General features: G+C 35.1%; 1 protein-coding gene across 3 annotated transcripts; it reads right to left on the bottom strand.

Moving 5' to 3' along the window:
• Positions 1-259: 259 nt before the first annotated feature.
• Positions 260-20,786, bottom strand: LOC123545065 (steryl-sulfatase-like). 3 transcript variants are annotated; one of them, XM_053538833.1, is made up of 6 exons: positions 20,627-20,786; positions 7,910-8,157; positions 7,140-7,262; positions 5,595-6,275; positions 2,111-2,395; positions 260-705 (listed from the first exon to the last, which is right to left on the bottom strand). In XM_053538833.1, the coding sequence occupies exons 1-6, from the start codon at positions 20,638-20,640 to the stop codon at positions 362-364; spliced, it is 1,695 nt and encodes a 564-aa protein (XP_053394808.1). In that variant the 5' UTR covers positions 20,641-20,786; the 3' UTR covers positions 260-361. The 3 variants fall into 3 exon arrangements, with proteins under 3 accessions (XP_053394808.1, XP_045187270.2, XP_045187271.2); XM_045331335.2 differs by lacking the exon at positions 20,627-20,786 and adding an exon at positions 15,054-15,287; XM_045331336.2 differs by lacking the exon at positions 20,627-20,786 and adding an exon at positions 15,003-15,286.
• Positions 20,787-20,827: the final 41 nt, after the last annotated feature.

The raw sequence follows: 20,827 nt of genomic DNA, 5'->3' as shown, positions 1-20,827 counted from the left end.
AATGGGTACTCTGGGGTAAAAACAAGGTTACTGTATCAAATAATATAGAGACATTGTGAAAACCCTAAAGGCAACATTTTTGTGTGTTTATCCTAAAATTTTGTCAGAATGATTTTTTCTGCATAAAATCTTTGTCAAGTTTGAAGCCCGATTATTTGATGTGAAAAGCAAGTTCAATAGACCAAATCGCAGAAAAGCTTCGTCAACAACCTGACCCAGTACTGTCAATGCAAACAAACATGATTTATGTTTACATGGATACTGTGTAGTAACTGCTTTTATTTTCAAATATGAAGTTTGGGTATGATATATCTGGAGTATTAGTCATGCACTATAATATAACGAATTAAAAGTAACATTTTCATTCCGGATATTTTGGATCAGTACAGTAGCAATTAAAAGGAAATGTTCCATTACAACATGGCTGCCATGTTAAGTTTGGCGCCAATTTTCTCAATGTGAACTCAGTCTCTGCTGGCTCTATAGAATTTTTATGGATTCCCATCGCTTTAAGAATAATTGGCGTTATTTCTTTGTAATTTTTAGAATGGCTGTCTATTGGGGTAGTTTCTCCTGGGTCTACGGTAATGTCGTAAAGTTTTGGCGTTGCCAAGACGTCAGTGTTGCAGTTGCATGTAAATTGACACACGGTTGTTCCAGGAATGTAGTCAGGTTCACGGGTCACCAATTTCCACGTCTTTATTCCTGTGTCAGAAATACAAAACGTAACATTTTAGATAACAACACTTGTTCTGAATAGCTTCAAATAACAACAACATTTTTCAAATATATTCTAACATTAAACGGATGTTTTATCGTAAAAGTACACTTTGCTGTTCTAATCAATAGATATGTCATATTAATGACAAGTGTCTGTTTAAACAACGAACAAACAAAATATCCAGGACATGACTGAATTGTTTCAAAGTGCGCTTGCACACAATCTTTAGACATTGAATCATTACTTTATCCGAAGCGAAAATTAATTATATTTACTGTAGAGGAAACTGTTTTAGCAGTTCAGTATAATTTTGCAGATTTTTAAATTTTATAATCAGCCCCAATAAAGCGCAGTGCTAATTGTTTAAAAAGTTATGTCGAGTTAAATCCAGGGAAAATAAATTGGGTTTCACAGGTTAAACATATATTATCAAGGTTAGGTTATTATGATATCTGGCTTTCACAGGGAGTAGGGGATGTCAACATATTTCTGCGTCAGTTGAAACGACGTATTAAGGACATATACGTACAAGACTTAAGAACACGTTTACATGAATCGAGTAGAGCTATATTTTATAGAAATATATTTGACTTCAAATTTAATGAATATCTGAATATTATACTATAAAAAAATTTCGGTTTGCACTGATTAGATTAAGACTAGCCTCTCATAGACCTGCAGTGGAAACAGGCAGATGGAGAAAACCAGAAAGTATCCCTTATGACGACCGTAAATGTACAAGGTGTAATACACTCGAGGACGAATATCATTTCGTTATAGAATGCCAGGATTTTTTAAGCCTCCGAAAACAGTATATTAGAAATTATTTCTGGCGCCATCCTAGCTTTTTCAAGTTTTTACAGTTACTTAAAAGTGATAATATCACTGATGTACGTAATTTATCCATTTATATATACAAAGCCTTTGAAGTAAGAAATAATACAAACAGGGTCTAAAGGTATGTAGACGTACACTTGTGATACACATGTAGCTGTCGTCTTAATTTTCAGCTTTCTATTTTTGTACAATATAAATGCATATTAACACTAACCTATGTTAAATCAACTATTCCAAACACTATTTGATGTAATACATGCTGTCTATCCCGTTTTAACAATTTATGTAGACAGTGAAACTTTGTATCAAATTTGTACTTTTTGTCATCTTGACATACCATGTTTTAGATTATGAATTGTATATGATGCTATGCTCATGAATCTTGTCAGGTTTATTGCATAATAAAACTATTCTATTCATAAGCACATCTTCATAGACTCAAATATAACTTTCGACTTTTTTGAATGACGACCCATTTCGTAAGCATTTTCCAAATTTCATTGGTGTTGGCAGCGTTCTCAAAATGAAGAAAAAATATCAGGTGTAACTTACCGTCACGTGGCCGATATCTTGCTGCATGTAATATGTTACCACAATAGTGAAATAAGAAGTCGTGCGGGGATACCAAAACGCCTCCTTTGAGCAAAGGTAAAATATCTCTACCATCAATATGTCTGTCTGCAGGTAAACTGACCCCGGCAACCGACGATACCAAATTATAGATATCCATCAGTGAAGTAGGTTCATCTGTGACTTTTCCTTTCTCTAGAACTCGTGGCCATTTGATCAGTCCTGGAACACGAATTGCGCCATCTGAGGCACCGTGAGATTTTCCGCCTGGAAGCAAGAAACCAACAGGTATACAATGTTTAAACTAGCTTGTCTGTAAATTATAGAAGAATTTCGAGTTGGTAGTAAGAGAAGAGCAGGACAACACCGGAAAATGTCAACTCATGCAGGCCAAACATAACATAACACAAGACAAGTGTAACGCGTAAGGAGCGGACTAAATTAGTTTCCCTACTTGCTAAAAAATAGTTTCAGGGACTATAGGATTGTGCTATTCCGTCTGTCCGTCTGTTCCTGTTTACATTTGCATAATTAGGTGGCTATAGGAACAATACGTAACTGTACGTTTTCTTTGATGTCATTCATTCAAGCGTTTACTGTGAAATCATTATTATTCGTGGGGGATTAATTTTCGTGGATTTTGTGGATGAGCTCAACCACGAATTTAAGTCCCAACGAACAAATTTTGCCCACTATAATTTTTAATTGTACACAAAGTCGCAAAAAAAAAAGACACTATAGCCGTTCGACCTGATCCGAAATTGAAAGTCCACGACTTTACGTCCCCACGAAACAGCCGTTTTGGTTAAAACCACGAAATTTCGTGCCGACGAAATTAAATGATTTCACAGTATGTACCTATTTTTCTTTTGCGTGGCTAAAGGAACAATAGAGCGAACAAAAGAGTAGCCACTTTAAACGTCCGTCCATCCATCTGTCATTCTGTCCGTCCGTCCGCAGTTCGTGTCCAGTCTATAACTATGTCATTTATCAAGAGATTTTAATATTACTTGGTACAAATGCTTTTATGATGAGACAACGTGTCATTTGCAAAACCTAGACCCCTAGCTCAAAGGTCAAGGTCACAATTATAGGCCAAAGGATTGTTTTCCTGTCCGGTCTGTAACTCATTATTACTTGGCATAAATATCCCCCATAATAAAACATAGTGTCATGCACAACGTTCAGACCGACCTCTACTTTAAAGGTCATGGTCACCATTGGCGGTAAAAGGTTAACATGGTATGAACAGGGTCTGTTTCGTGTCCGGTATAGAACTCTGCCATCAATTAAGGAATTACAATATTATTTGGCATGAAAATTTACCATAATCAGACGGCGTGTCATGCGCACAACCAAGACCCTTAGCTTAAAGTCAAGGTAACACTTGGAGGTCTATAGGGTTCTTTCAGTCTGGTCCATAACTCTGTCATCCATGTAGCGATTTTGATATTTCGTGGCATAATGTTTTCCTATGATAAGAGGTCATGTTGTGCACAAAACCCGGACCCCTAGCTTACAGGTCAAGGACACTCTTGGACGTCAAATTTCAACATGACCTATTTTCTGTCCGGTATGTAACTCAGCAATCCATGAAGGGATTTTAATATAAGTTAACACAAATGTTCCTCATAATAAGACAATATATCATGCAGAACAGCAATACCCCTAGCTCAAGGTCAATATCACACTTGGGAGGTCAAATGTCAATAAGGTTTTCTTCCTGTCACTCTCATGCACTATGGGAGTTTAATATTACTTAACATAAGTGTTTCCTCATAATAAGACGACGTGGCTTGTGCAAACCAATACCCATAACTCAAAGGGGTCGAATGTCATTAAGGTTTTTCCTCTCCGGTTCATAACTTTTTCATCCATCAAGGGATTTTTATATTACTTGACACAATTGTTGCCTATAATGAGAGGACGTGTCATGCTTAACACTCAGATCCCTAGCTCAAAGGTCAATTTCACTCTTTGAAGTTAAGTAGGGGTTTTCTCCTGTCTAGTCCATAACTCAGTCATCCGACAAGGGGTTTTATTACTTTTTGGCACTATGTAGGCCAAGAACCAAAGTTCTAACCTGTATTTTGTCAGAATTATGACCCTTTTTGTACTAAGAAAATCTAAACTATAACTCTTTTCTTACATATTGTCCAGCACTTGCAGACGAGTGATGGCACCCGCAGGTATTGCTCTTGTATATATACATCATACATCACTGCGGTTGAGATAATTTGGGAGTATTGCATGGCAATACTACATTCACTTGTTTAAATAAAGGGCTTTTAGAAGCTCAATGTATAATTATATTTTTATTCTTTTTCAGAAGACGCAAACAATCTGTAAATGATTATTAAGTCTCAAACAATCAGCTTAAATCACCAGTAGTTCCGATAAGAACTCTAAAACAACTAAAGCTGAATCTGCGATAGATCCGTAAAGTATTTTCGTATAGTCCAAAATAAAAAAATTCGTTATGCAACAAAAGAAGCGTAGTGTCTATTAAATCTGAGTCTCATAGGCTATCGCATTCTGATAAACTGAAGATATTCAGCGAATACTTAACTGCAAACAAACGGATTGACCTTCATATAATATATCAGTCTGGTCACCTAGCATGACAGTAGCCTTGACTTTTGACTAAGAAACCTCAGAATCAAAAGGGTTCCATGACGAATTTAAGTCGCGCTGACCTTGAACTCTGACACTATGACCTTAAACTCAATAGGAATTATTCATAAACCACTCACGTTTCTAGTTACAGGGTTTTAGGTCAAAGTGTTATTTTTAAGCGAAAACTGTATTTGCACCAAAAGTCAGTGCCACCATTGAATTAAATAGTCACTTTAACTTTGATCTTACACTCTATATCCTCAAAATTTATAGGAATCATTCACTGCTTACGAACAATGTGCATACCAAGCTAGAGAAAGGATCATAGTTGGTTATGACGTTCTTAATATATTGAGCGGAAACGGTTTTATACATGAAGAACGCGACACATCAGTTTCTGTAAAAGACAATTTTTAAAGTTGTTAGAATATTCACATTAATGCATTTTCAGACTATGTACATAACTGTTTAGATACATGAATGTTTAGAAACATTATAATTTTTTTTTCAGTTCACGTTTATTGAATAGGCACATACTGTATTGAAATGTCAAATTAATATGTCTCATACAGTTGTCATTGATCACCATACTGGGTCATGCCATTACTAATTGCTCTCCATACAAACAAGAGCGCACTGGAATCAGTTATACTGTGATGAACAAAGAATATAAGGCCTTTCTGCGCAACAGCTGTTACATTGTAGATTCTCGTTGATTACATTTTTACAAGAAACCCATTTTAATACTACCTTTAAGTAAAACTTGTATTTAAAATGCATGGGTCAGTTTCTTATCGTGTCTTATACTACAAACCAGCAATGTATACATAATTAGTACAGAATTTATTACCTTTTAGTATTCCGTTAAAACCGCCCTCAGTACCTTCCTCCAGGTGACCTCCATGATCCGAGGTAAAGTAAACCAGCGTATTGTCATCTATTCCAAATTCTTTAACTGATTTTAGAATCTGTCCGACTGACCAGTCAAGCTCTTCCAAAGCTTCTCCATATCGACCGAACTTGCTCCGTCCCTCAAATTGTTTCGATGTCGTCAAAAATGTGTGTGTATGTACCCAGGACATAACAAGTAAAAACGGTTTACCCGAATTGGTGGCGTTTTGAATAAAATCCAGGCCTTCATTTACTAGACGTTGACTTAATCCCGCAAATCTAACTGGTTGCTCAACAAGATCATAATTTCTGTAAACGAAACTGTTCAAAAGGGTGAAATTTTCAAACAGCAGGTACACTAGTGCCAAGGGTACAGACCAAATTAATATAAAAACTATAAAAGGAATTGCACCAAAATAATCTTCTCTGAATAAACACAAAAGAGCAACAGCGGTTACAGCCCATATTGAAAACAATTTCCCATACCAGCCAGGCATCAGTCCTGTTATTATTCTACTTTCGCCCCCAAAATCGCCCAAGTTAGAATAAATAGGTCCATAAAAGTAATCAAAGCCTTGCTTTAACGGATGATGTTCAAAGTCACCGAGCCTTTGCTTGTGAATACCTAGATGCCACTTACCTGAAAATGATCAAATTATTTGTTAGTATCTTAATTATCTATACTGAAAAAGCTGAGCCTATCGATTATGTTTTACAAAGCGGGCTCGACAGTGAGATTCAAATGAGATTTAAGCATTATTCAAAGTCCAGCTGCATAAATTACTGTAGACATAAAACTAGCCAAGACAACAATAAAAAACAATCGATTAGAATTTGATGTGCCACAGTAATTGCTACGAAATTCGCACAGTAGAAAAATCTTGGAAAGGTTTTTTTTTCAATACAGTACACAATAAACGTATATCAGGTTTCTATTGTTTGGAGAAAAATCTTTACTTTTACAACAGACACAAATACATAAATTCTTAACGGCTAGCCCCATATTTTGAGGAAACAATGAAACAACACCAAATCATAGAAACAAAGGTTTGTTTAACATGAAGTAGAAAAGCATGTAAAACATGTATATTACTCTATAAATCAAGTGTAAATTACTGATATATACGTACACTTAATTCCGGAAAAGGACTGCATAAGGGGTGAACTTATTAACAGTTAAACGCTGAAATTTCACATAACTAGGTGGAACGTATTTTTTCAGCAAATGGTTATCATTCTTCAGTTTTAAACGGGGACAACGTTTTGAAAATATTTAGAGTATCCAGTCATACGGGAGAGTATGTTAGAACATGTAAAAGACAGTTAGATTGTTGGTAAATATATTATTGGTTTCACAAATATTTCTGTGTTTTGATCATTTACTTTGAAATCTTAGATAAATATGTAATATGTTTAAAAGAATAATATTTGTATTGTATTTTCTTAGCAGTCCAATGTTTTGAACTAAGAAATTATAAAAGTGTTAGTATTTAGAACATTTTACCGAACAGTCCATTCATATACCCAGCTTTCTTAGTTTGTTCAGCAAAAGTAATTTCCGATGACGGAAGCCCACAGCTCGAGGACGCCCATGCTATTACTCTCATCATGACCGGTGAAGCCATTCCTGTAGATTTAAGCAAAAATTATCAGTAACTATTTCATGAATAATACTACCGGTTCAAAGATTGGATGAGACAGTTTGCACAGGACCAACACCCTAAAATAATTTCCGTTTCTTAAACCAATAATCGAGCAGCTTCGGTGGATTCACAGCATCGGACATAAGGAGAGAGAATTACACGGAGAAATCACAGACTTTCTCCCCCACCAAAAATGTCACAAGGATTGGATTCCTTATTTGTAAAGAATATATTTTAAAGACAAAAACTGTCCAATATGTACAGTATGTAAGCCGGGTCGTAAATATTTACAGCGTATTAGTTAGCACGTTATAACTGGGTCAGGAGAAAAATTGAATTTCAACATTACGTGCTAAAACAATGGAATATATTTTTGTTATTTTAATGTTGGGGGTGGGGTAGTTTAAGAAAATACTGGGGCTGTATATTTACATATAGATTAACATTTCTAGCATTAGGTCATTAGAAAAATGTAGAGAATAGAGAGATAGGGCCAACCCCTGCTGCAAGTAACACATAAATCTGATTTAAATAACTGCAGTCGCCTTAGAGTGCACATAGCACATGACTGACTTTTATGTGTATCAGATATCATTAAATTAGACAAGTTACTGTTAAATTTAGTATTTACCTGTGCGAACTGGGTATCTACCAGTAAGTAGCGCCGACCTGCTTGGTGTACATAAGCTTGCTGCCGCTAAATGCTGAGTCATTTTGATTCCGTCGCTAGCTATGCTGTCAATATTCGGCGTTCTAACGGAGTGATTGCCATAACACCCAATGTCACCATAACCAAGGTCATCGGCAATAAAAAGGATAATATTTGTCTTGGCAACGACACAAGGAAACCAAACTATTAGCAACAGAAGCGTCATTTTCCTGCAAAGAATACAAATGAAGTCATTACCAACAGACATTGTATAATGGATGAAGATTATTATGTGTAATCGTTCTAGTACTTCATATTTTTTGTACTTAATTCGTAGTATATGATTAAACATCCCAAACGTCAGGAATTTCATAATAGGTTGTGCCCCCATCCTCCCCCTGAAAAAATAACCCGATAATTAATATTGGTTTCCGGACTGATAAAAAATTGAGTAATAGATAGTATAGAAAAGCTATTTTCAATGGATAATTTAAAAAAAAAAATATATATATATATATATATATATTTCAAATGTTTTAGCAGTTATGAGAGTAGATCTATACATCAATTTTTCCACTTCAATTTGATGTAAAATGTTTATTCAAACTGAGCAGCTTCTTGCTCCAATTATGTTTCTAGCTTCCAGTTTTGTTTTGGAAGTATCACCATCACTGACATTGAGCATTATACTAAACATTACTAGTATTTTCAATTTCTTTCACTACCGAGGCAAATAAATCATGTTTTCCAGTTATGACAACTTATTAGCATTTATTACATACCTATATAAATTCTGTAAAAAGTCGACTTGTATTTCACAAGTAAATATGAATAGGCAGAAAAAATTCCATATTGTACGTTTTTTTATTGTATGTTACTGGTATACTTTTATTAATATGCATGACCTGACGCAGTTCTATAATTAGCGTACATAAAAACTTCACCGAGTTCCATTTTAACAGCGGTAAACATTGATTTCGTTCATGGAAATGGATTACCATGTTGTGCTAATTGTGTGGTATTATGATCTTGGTTCATTAAAGCTTTGTACTTCATATTTTATGTTTATATGGGACATATTGCTCTATTAGGAAGAAGTCTATTATGATTGTTCTTCATAATGTGCATTTATGTTATGTATATACTGTGAAATAAAAACTATATTATAATGAAGGTGCTTTTGTCCACTAAAAAAAAAAACACCAGTGGGCTTTTGTCCACCCTTAAAAATATACCAGGGGGGCTTTTGTCCACTCTTCCAAGCTGATCAGGGGGCTTTTGTCCACCTTGAAAAAAAAAAAACAACAAAAAATAAAACAACACCATAACCATTTCTAGAACGGGGCCTTTTGTCTAGGGGGCTTTTGAGAGGCTAGGCTAGATTAAGACAGCCGGACAGGCCTTTATCTAAAAGATTTCTTTCTATCTATCTCACTCTGTCCCTCTGGTTAGATCGCTCTGTGTCTGTAAATTTCGCGCCCTGTGTGGCTGCGTTTGCTATATATGAAGCGCCTTTGAGCATGTTTATCGTGAAAAGGGCGCTATATAAATCTGGTATAATATAGAAATAATATAGATATATCTATATAATCCAGTTCAAAAAGGACGTTCATGGTACCATTAAGGTGGAAAATCAAAATATATTTATACGTATATATATGTTTTGCATAAACACGTATTTCTTTCCAGTTCTGACACGTTATGAACCATTAAGCTGCACAGACATCATATAGGTTATTTTGTTTCACATTAATGTTATTTAATTATAACGTATCCTAACACCTGTCAATATGTTATTCACTAATAAAATGAAAAAAAAAGATTTGTTATTTCTTAACTAATAAAAACATTATATATCTATCATTTAGCCCCACAGACAATATATGTGGCATTAAGCTACAGTCAAAACTGTTTTACATGCGTATGTACATAAAAGGTTTTTAACACATTTTTGGTGAAATTCAAAGTAGAAGCAATATAGACTAATGTAATAAAAGTTCACTCTACCATTTAACTTTTACACCTGTATGTGTATAAAACTTACAATATCTTATGCATCATGCATCCTATAAACATTCATCCAATTAACTGTATCAGACGTTTACGAATTAGGCGTTCGCTACAGTTTCTATATACAAGATGGGAGAAATAGATTCCCCAAACATGCCGTTTTCAAGGGCAGATAACTCTTTTTGTAAACATTGGTGACCAATGGCTTTGATTGCATATCTTTGTTTCTTAGATGTTTGTCTTTCAATATCCTAAGTTTGAAGAAATTCTGTTATTGGTAAATATTTCGCCCATCTCATATACAGAAACTGTATCGAACGCCTTTAAGACAAAGTAGATTGTGGACATTTAGGTCGATCAATTTTTCAAGGGGACCATCTCAGCATAATTTAGTTATATTATGCGCGGTATGAAAGCATGCCCACAATGTGATAAGGTCTGGTTTTATTATGTCACCACTTTGCGGTAGGGGATTTAGATATGGCTTTTTAGTCTCTCCGCCCGTTATTGAAAATTTCTGTTACACATATCGTCTAAAGTATTTGACCTACCGCCATTATACTTTTCTGAAATGTTATTTCAACAAAAGAAGTTGTGCATCTGAGACAAAATGGACAAGGTGACCTAATGTGAACGACCTATGTCCATTGTCGTCGTCCGACGAAAACAAATTCGCTTTAAACACTCGACAGATCACAATCCAGACCGCATCGTATATTTCGTATTTCGACTTTGTCAGAATGTTTGTCGGGCGAGTTTGGAACTGGGTCAAATGCAGGTCTCTGTGTGGTTACATATAAGAAAGTCTTTCTATGATCTGACACAGTGTCCTAGCTTTAATTCCAAGATTACGCAATGTGTAAACTGATTTAGACTTCATGCATACAAATATTCTGACTAAATTACATATAGATCAAATAGAAAATATTGCCTCTATAGTGCTAAAATGTTTTGAATGATGCAACCTAGTGACCCAGTTATTGGCCCGATAACCGAGGTTTAGACCTTACCCAGATTGTATCCAAAGACAAACTTTCTGACCAATGTTAATGAAGATCAGGTAAAAAAACAGACCTTTAAGAGTGTTATTTTTTTCATGATATTACAGAGTGACCTAGCTTTGTATCCCAAGTAACCATAGTTTAAAGTTGATCTACAATATATGAAAAGAAATGTTTTGACTAAGTTTCATGTAAACTATATGGTATTCAGAATGTTTCCTTTGACTTAATTTACTGACCTACCTTTTAACGGCAGATGAATAAAACTGAAATTTTACCTTGACTTGATTAATAGAAACTTTATGACTATGTTTCATACAGATTAGATAAACAGTTTAGTCTCCAGTGTTAACAAGGCTTTTCTATTATTTAGGTTAGTGACCTGGTGCTTTGACCCAGGTCAAAGTTAGCTTACATTTGATAAAGGCGAGCATTCTGTCCGGTTTTGTAAGATCCAGTAGAAAATATTATCTGTAGATTGTTAACAATGGTTTTCCGTGATACAAATTCGCGAACCAATTTTCAATCCCAGACTAGAATTTATAGAGATAGACATTACAACCAGCTTTCATAAGGGTAGATCCCGAAAACACTGAACACCCTTAACACAGCCAGAGAGCCATGCATAGCAATGTAGGCCCGCAACAAAAAGAAATTGTAATGGAAAAATATAGAAGACAGGGTGTTTAAAAAATCTAACAAGAAGTTCATTTCAGTTCTATGTAAACTACAGACAGGGTAAAGGGTAGTTAAAAGGATGGGTGCTTGAGGAAGTGGAAAAAGCAAGGTTGATATTCAACAGGAAAACAACGCTCCAAAAATGCAGTCTCCCTACACCGAAAACGACGTGCAACACACGCACACACGCACAGCAATGTAAAGCAAAACAAACAAACAGAATGGGGGATCGCATCACCCAAGGAAAGCAGGTAGTCAAAATACAGTGTATAGGTAAAAGAGAGGGGGCGTAAATGTAAATGGGTGGTGTGGAGGATGGAGAGAAACACCAACAACACACAGGACAATATACGTAACTTATTACATGAGTACCTATAGATAGTAACACATTTGTGCTGAAAATTCTCCCATTATCGCATTGTGTCATGCATTATCACATTATCATAATAAGCCCCGGGGCCATTATCGATAATGGCCCTGGCGTTAGCGCGGGAAATTAACGTCCGTAAACAGAAATGACGTCATGGCGTTTCATGGAGGTAAAACAGCGAATATTTCCGTTTCATTTTATCATCTTGAGCGTAACATCGTGTATTCTTCGTGAAATAACGTATTTTTATCCCTAAATTATGCAATAAGCAAGAAATTACAACTATCCAGGTATTTGATTTTATACAGTAAATAGACTCTTATACAAATAATATAGAAACTGAAAAGCTGAAATTTATTGTGCCAAAAGATGCAAGTGCCCATAAAAATGACACAAAAAGCATTTCTTACTATATTATAGGTAAACATGTAATAAACAGGTAAATACATGGGAGAGCGGTGCCTTTGAGTGATAATGGCCCTGGAAGAAGATAATAAAAACAGGCACTGAAAGAGAAATGCATATCAAAACTTCGCTGTGACATTCATGATATTGCGCGTCAGGAAAATCAGTCTCTTAGGGATGAAATTGCTGTTTTAAATACAGAGGAGGCTAGGGTGAATTCTAGATAACGATGAGCTTTGCGCAGTATGAAAGGAGAATGGGAATGTGCCTAGACATTTCAAACCTTACTGGTGATACGGATACATACGACGAACCAATCGAAACCAAAATTTTAGAGTTTGTTAGAAAAGCCAAAATTGATAGTAAAAGTTCTGACATTGACAAATGTCGTCGTAAAGGAAAACCCCAGTTGACAGTAAAATGCAAAGTTGTAATCAAATTCACGAATTCTATGACAATGTATACAAGTCAAGGACGAGTCTACCTGGTGGCCTGTTTGTACAAGAGAATCTGACACCTCATCGCGAGTACCTGGGTTACTAAGCCTGGAGACTGAAATGCGACAAACTTATAGAACTTGGATCGCGGGCTGCAGAGTTCATGTGCAACTCAATGGTAAGACCACAGGACGCGTGATTAAATTTATTGACACGATCAGTGCCATCAGGGAAGGCAGACCATTCACAACAATTTAGACAGCTGTCAGTGTTATTGTGCTAGAATGTGACTCTTGATGTGAACACCTTCATACATCATCGATAGACCAATATGTTTATGAGTCGCCGGTAGAAACAAACTGGCGAGTATATTTGATACGCTTTAGGATTCTTCATCTGGTAGGAGAAGTTATTAAAACGTGACAATCAAAACTGATACTGTAAATAAAAGAAAAATAAGGCAGTTAATGAAAGGCTTACATAAAGCAATAAAAAGCTGGAAATTGCATAAGATTTTTATCACTTTAAAAGATAGCTTTTTAGGAAAATAGGAAAAGAACTTGTGCCTATATGCATATCATTAAAGTTAATCTGGATAGAGTTATCTCTTCACTGCCCCTGTCAAATAAGAGGTATTCGTCTAAAGTGTTGCATGCCTGAGGTATTATTTACAGTACACTTTCAATGGAAAAGTATGACTGTGAAGTGTGTATAGAATAAATGGATCTTATTTTTGTTGTAGAAGTAATTCTGTTAACAGTTTATGGATCATGTATCGGTAACGTTTTCACTCTTATTTCCGAGAAACAATACGGTTAATTATTGTTGTGTACCACTTTGTAATGGGTTTTGAGGATTCAATTTTCCAAAGGACAAGACATTAAAAGACAAATTGAGGGTAACTGTGAAGAAAGGTGAAGAAATGGGGGCAAATTATGGGCTCCATCAAAACATGATGTTGTTTGCTATAGTCATTTAAAAGAAGACTAAAAGTAATCACACTTTTTCTGAATCAATGCATTATAGAATAATTTGATAAAATATATTTAGTCTTAGAGTCATTAATGTATTAGTATTCTTGATATTTAATCCTGACACTTATTTACAAAAATATTCCTGATTGATTATAAATAATTTCAATTAATTTTTAGACAAAAGAATGCGTTTGCAGTTTAAATGCATGACCTCCAGTTTTGGCTAAAATATTATCATTCTTTGGTCACATTATGAAAATTAGAATATGAGTTTTTCTTTCTAAACTATTCTAAAAATGCCAAATCAAGAGAAAAATATGACCGCGCTACGAATCGAACCTGGACCGCCGCGTTTTGCATTTAAAACGTTTTCCGCTGTCGTAACCAATACCACTATAGAGGATTTAGTGTTCAGTGCGCGTTAAATATAAATATTTATAATCGAGGTAATTCATCTCGAACAAAGCGTTACAAACGCTTTTCGATTTTCATCGTAAAAAGTAGTAAAAACAACTAATTCTTATGTGTTTCCGTAACATACAGTCTGCCAGTAGTTAAGTTTCAGATATCTCAAAAATCTTCTTTTTTTCTGTTTTCGAACGATCTAGAGGCCAGTGTCTTAATAAGAAGTACAAACTGAAGCCATGTGACCAGAAATTGCGTCAGAACAAAGATGACTACGAAATTGGATTACTATTTAATTTGAACAAAACAAGACTTTCAAACATTGTTAATACATGGTTAAACGTAATTAAATGAAATTGATTGGTGGCCTTGTAGGTCTGTAACATCGTCATGTATGCCAGAAGATTTCGGTAGGAAATTTTCCACTACAATGATATCTTTTTACATAATTGTCAAATTATGGGCCTTTCATTGTCAAAATGTTTCGATTACAAGAAATCTTTTGCATTTATTGTTTGAAAATTTGAAAAAAATATGCCATCGTAGATTTCCGTTCATTTCCATTCTTATTTGTGAGGCTGCTGGTGCGTAGAATTTGTAAACAAAGAAAAATATCAAGATGGTAAGAGGGTTTTTTAGTAATTGATGCGAAGTTTTGCAGCCTTTCATCGTCAGACTAGCATAAAAGATATATAAATATTTCGTGTTGCACTCCGTGAAATGCACAATAAATTCAGTTCTCCGGCGGCTTGATGTTCTGCATCAAAAGCTCTGTATCAAAAATCAAAATATTACCTGTATAAAATATTGAATGTATCCGCGCTACAGTCTAGTGATTTCTCTCACCTGTGTTTTAAGTCCATATGTTACAGGTAGCAGAGGAATATTGTTTTTCTTTCTTTCCTGTATTCTTTTATTCCTTTCGTGAAATGGTCAGTGGATATTCAAAAACGCTGTTAACTTTATACACTTAATAATTTATTTTAAGAGCACTGTTTATAATATTAGTGAAAATCCTCTAAAGGTCTCTTAACGAAATGTAAGGTTATCCTATAACGAGGCATACTGAAATTACTACACGTCTTACCTCTCCTCGTGCAGAGTTGAGTAATAAATCCCTTCGCTAATTGTTAATTTCAATTTAATTTCAAAATAAACAGAGAAAGAATATAGAAATAAAACTCTGATTCATAAAACATATATGTGTTCAAACATAAATTTATTCCTGAAAATGTCTTATTATAATTTTGTCAAAGACGTCGGGAATATTTTCTGTATAATGTATTAAAGCATGGTGTAACTTGTATGCACTCATATAATGTTGTAATAACTTTGCATAAAAGAGTTGTGATCTTTCTTATTTTATACAGACATTGTAAATTCTTCTTTACTGTGTGTTTGAAATATTCGGCTTTGACAAGTTTCTTTTTTTTTTCACGATGTTACAACGAGTCATTTTGATAAAGAAATGACCAGATACTCGATTCTCTATACTCTTTTTGTTGTTGCTGTTATAACAGCTATCCCCATCTTTGTCTGTTTTTCTCTATTTGTGCTAAAGTTGTAATGCAATGTAGAATTTTCTATCAGCAATCGAAACACGAATTTAAATTTGTTATTCTAAAATATACATGCTTTCTGATAGTCCTAAAAGGTTGTTATAGTAAGTAAATTGAATAGCAAGTAGAAGATTTTTGGCGCCTATTGTATTAAGGCTTCCTGTTTTTGTCAGGCATATTTTAGCATTTTCTCTCTCTTCACATAATGTTAACGCTGTACATTTTATTTTTGTTTTCGTTAACGTTTTTCCAGGTCCTAAGCATCTCAAGTCCCATCAGTCTCGTGTGTTGCCCGTTGTTAGTTTACTGTTACATGCATTGCCCTTTGGCCGTTCTCTTTTTCGTTATTTTCATCTATCTGTTACCTAACAGGTGAATGACCTAGCTCCATACAGTTCGGCTATAGGGCTATTTCATTTGAGATTTCTGCGGCTCTCAATATCGTATATCTTTATTATCATTATGCGCCCAATTCATTTTTGGTTTCTAATTGCACACACACAATCGTACATAAAGAAAAAATGTACCAAAATTTAGTATTTGTACTATTTACATGTCATAGTCATCATCTCTGGTTTTACCATACACCCGCTTTTCCCGAAAATAAAATATACCATCCAAACGATCTTTCTAGCGAAATGCTAACGGCTTTCACATATAACACATTTATCGTTCACTTTTAACTTTTACCAACGCATCTTACAAAAGACGTGTCTGGAATTATAGTAATGCTAATTACGACTCGAGTTTTAAACGAATCCATACGTAACACTGACTGGTCTTTCTTACGCAGTGAAGACATTAATTCGACTACTTCGAAATTTACCCAAACGTCCCCTATAAATATGTAACCGTTCCCCCACGTGACCAACCCTGGTATAATTCTGAAATACTTACAACCAACATCTAGAAAACATGACCGCGACAAACTCTAGTAAATTGTCTGGCACGTATTCTTTTACTGATACTGATGGAGCTAATAACAGCTTTAACAAAAATAAAACGTACAGCTTCGAGGGTGAGCGGGTGTGGTATTACGAGTTTCATCTCACAGACTAGAAATTGAAACAGGCAGATGGCATAAACCAGTTCCAATCCCTTATAATGAAAGAAAATGTCACTATTGTAATAGCTTAGAAGATGAATTTCATTTCATTTTAGAATGCTCACTTTATAATGATTTGAGAAAAAAATAGATCAAGAAATATTACTGGTCAAGACCAAATATACCAAGATTTATTGAATTAATGACTGCAGAAAATGTTAATATTAATAAGAACTTAGCGATGTATGTACATAAAGCTTTTGACATTAGAAATCAATATTGTTATTATTTTAATTGATAGAAAACCTCTCTTTCCTCACGCTGTATACATGATACATAATATATGAATTATTATGTATATGATATAATATTACAGTTCCTAATATTGATGTGCTACTGATATTTACATCATATTCAATTAACTGATACTTGACAATGTAACTATTTGTAAATATATATTTATGTTTGCATGTATGCTCAGGGACCTATGGTCCAATGCATGAATGAATAAACTCTAAAACTCTATCAAAATAATATCTTCACAAGATTTCTTCATCTTTTGTCTTTCTTAAGTGAACTAGACATCGATTTTTTTCTTATTTTGTATCATCATTCGCCACATTCTCTGTATAACAACATATGTTTATACTAAATTATAGATCCATCTGTTACTTTAACCTACTCTTTGGGAAGGGCCGTCGTTAATGTTGGAATAACTTGTGGCCTAGCCCTTTTGCTTCTGATTTCAATGTGTATATTACTTAACATGCTTTTCAAACATTCATTAATCTATGTTAAAATAATGCATGTGTTTATTTGAATTTCATAAACATGTATTTATTTTTTTGCAATAAAACATGAGGTTGGTTCTCTTTTACAATTGTATATAACATAATGTGCGATGTTTGGATCCAGCTATCATCAAAAGTAAACCAATTCAGCCATAAATGACCCAAATTCTATTATTTACAACAAATCAACTATACTAATATCAATAAAAGAATGCAGATCGAGTCTGCATGTATATATATATATATATATATATATATATATATATATATATATATATAAATATCAAGTCTATTGTAGATAGAAACAAATTGAAGTCTAGTGTGTAACAAGTTTCTAGTTTTGGACCTATGTTATTTATTGCTTGAGCTTAAGCTTGACTAATCTAAAATCAGCCACAAACATTCTGACTAAGTTTCGTTACGACTGAACTAAAATTTGCATCATTTAGTTTGTTAATAGTTAAATTGTGAACGACGAACGATGACGGACGAAGACGGACAACGGATACAGTGCTACGACAATAGGTCATATTGAGCACTTTAGCTCACATGAGATAAAACTCGTAGGGCAATTTAATGTTGAATGACATCCCTTTAAAGTTTGATGACGGTTGTTGTAGCGATATGTGGATGAACAGATGGACGGCCGAACAAACCTATATTCCCACCGCATAGTTAAGGCATAATTCTAGCCAGAACTTATCATCGTTACGCATGTTTTCCTACCGCACGTAATATAAAAAGCCGATCGTCCTAGGTGTTCACACACCACTTAGTCTAAATCACAAGTGTCTAATAGCAAAACAGAACTATAAAACTTATATCATTACAGATAGGCATATGTTTATAACGTATACATGCTGTAACATAATCATGTATATTAGTTTATACTGATTAATTTTAGCTCGACTGTGATGAAAGCTTCAAGCTTATTTGAACCACTCTCGAGTCTGCTTTCCTGGAAAAACCAGTACTTTTGTCATATGAGAAGTCATGGTCATGACCCAAGTGGGGCTCGAACCCTCGACCCCTGGATTGAGCGGCCGATACCTTATCCACTGGACCACCGCTCTCCTTGTAATCATGTTTATTAGTAGGCTACTTATTTCCTTTATATAGTGATATCATATACACAATTAAGCTACTCCTGCTACAGTTGTCTACACTAGAGTTGTAGCCTTTTTGGTACATAGCTTTACTTGATACGTTTCAAGATCTTTTTTCATTGTGTACTTTTTCATTTTGAGCGTTTTGATGGCTAAAAAGGTGCATTTGAAAACACGCTGAAAATTGTTATAAAGCCCGTTTTATGATCGACACCTACGCTAAGTACGTGTTATAACGCTACAGCATGGACGGAGGAAGGTGGGGAGGGGTGTCCTGACCCCCAAGTGTCCGTGGGACGAAATTGTGGTAGAGCGATTGCGCCGAGTGGGTAAAGACTTGAGTTCGCTTCCTGGCCGCGTCATATCAAAGACGTAAAAAATTGTACAGGCAGTTTCCTTGTTTAGCGTTCAGCATTAAGAGGATAGTTCTAGCATTGGTCAGCCAGGTGTCAGTATGTGACTGGTTGTGGTATTCCTGGTGTCAGTATGTGACTGGGTGTGGTATTCCAGGTGTCAGTATGTGACTGGGTGTGGTATTCCAGGTGTCAGTATGTGACTGGGTGTGGTATTCCAGGTGTCAGTATGTGACTGGTTGTGGTATTCCAGGTGTCAATATGTGACTGGTTGTGGTATTCCAGGTGTCAGTATGTGACTGGGTGTTATATTTCAGGTGTCAGTATGTGACTGGGTGTGGTATTCCAGGTGTCAGTATGTGACTGGGTGTGGTATTTCAGGTGTCAGTATGTGACTGGGTGTGGTATTTCAGGTGTCAGTATGTGACTTGGTGTGGTATTTCAGGTGTCAGTATGTGACTGGGTGTGGTATCTCAGGTGTCAGTATGTGACTGGATGTGGTATTTCAGGTGTCAGTATGTGACCTGGTCTGGTATTTTAGGTGTCAGTATGTGACTGGGTGTGGTATTTCAGGTGTCAGTATGTGACTGGGTGTGGTATTCCAGGTGTCAGTATGTGACTTGGTGTGGTATTTCAGGTGTCAGTATGTGACTGGGTGTGGTATTCCAGGTGTCAGTATGTGACTGGGTGTGGTATTTCAGGTGTCAGTATTTGACTGGGTGTGGTATTCCAGGTGTCAGAATGTGACCGGGTGTGGTATTTCAGGTGTCAGTATGTGACTGGGTGTGGTATTCCAATGACGCAATACTATAACGTTGGGCATTGTGCTCACTGCTACAAGTATACACCGTCATTTATAAGACTAAAAAATGTTGAAAAAAAAATCAAACATTAAACCCACACATGCACTTATCGGATAAAACATTACTGTATTTTTATACCGTTGCTGGGCGAAGTCAGTCCGAATACCTGACTACCCGGTCAAAACATTACGATTGAGTTCAGTGAAAAACTGTAGCACTGTATATATTCTTATACAAAGGATCACAGTAAAATAAAATGCATTTATTATGTGCAAGAATCACCCAAAATAATAAACAGAACTAAAATGTGCAACTTATATTTATACCCAATGCCACATTCACACCATATAATATCATCTATGTATGTGGTAAACACTTATAAATACGATTATAGATTGCTAGATTTTTTTCTGATAAAATTCATGTTTTAGAAGATCCATTTCAATTATTTTGCATAATTTAAATGGATTATTACCTTTAGTCAGAAATTGATGATAGATCTTCATAAACCAGTACACAAAATCATCCAGGTGAAGCGGGTGTATTTGACAAAATTGTAAATGATACGAAATTAGCGATTAAGTTAACAGAACAGTACATAACAAATTATACGGAACTATGAGTTAATAAGAAAAAATCGAATTACTCACTGAAAAGAACCGCACAGGCTCCAAACCAACAACGTAGACTTTAGGAAATAATTAGGCAATGAATTTCGACTATGTTAGAAATAGTAGAGTAAAAGTAAATATTTTTGCTTACCATTCTGATAACATCCTTTAATGGGTCAAAATTGAATTATCCAACCCATATCATTACTTCAAATGTAGTGGAGAAACGAAATCAAGGAAAATATCCAGACTCCATTGATTGGTCAATGATATCTATTCAATCAAATGGATCAGGCATTACGAAATATAAGGGCAAAATTAGCACAATGGGTTTGCTAAATATAGACTGCTG

Source organism: Mercenaria mercenaria, chromosome 1 (assembly GCF_021730395.1).
Source record: "Mercenaria mercenaria strain notata chromosome 1, MADL_Memer_1, whole genome shotgun sequence".
NCBI classification, from domain to species: domain Eukaryota; kingdom Metazoa; phylum Mollusca; class Bivalvia; order Venerida; family Veneridae; genus Mercenaria; species Mercenaria mercenaria.
The sequence above is the reverse complement of the archived record's forward strand: the minus strand, read 5'-3'. Positions and strand labels throughout refer to the sequence as shown.

What these genes read in the sequence shown, in the direction of transcription:
- LOC123545065 (XM_045331335.2), bottom strand. An exon ending in GTATATGAATGGACTGTTCG is followed by an intron (nt 6,276 to 7,139) that starts GTAAAATGTTCT and finishes GATCATTTTCAG; the next exon opens with GTAAGTGGCATCTAGGTATT. An exon ending in AAGATATCGGCCACGTGACG is followed by an intron (nt 706 to 2,110) that starts GTAAGTTACACC and finishes TTTCTGACACAG; the next exon opens with GAATAAAGACGTGGAAATTG.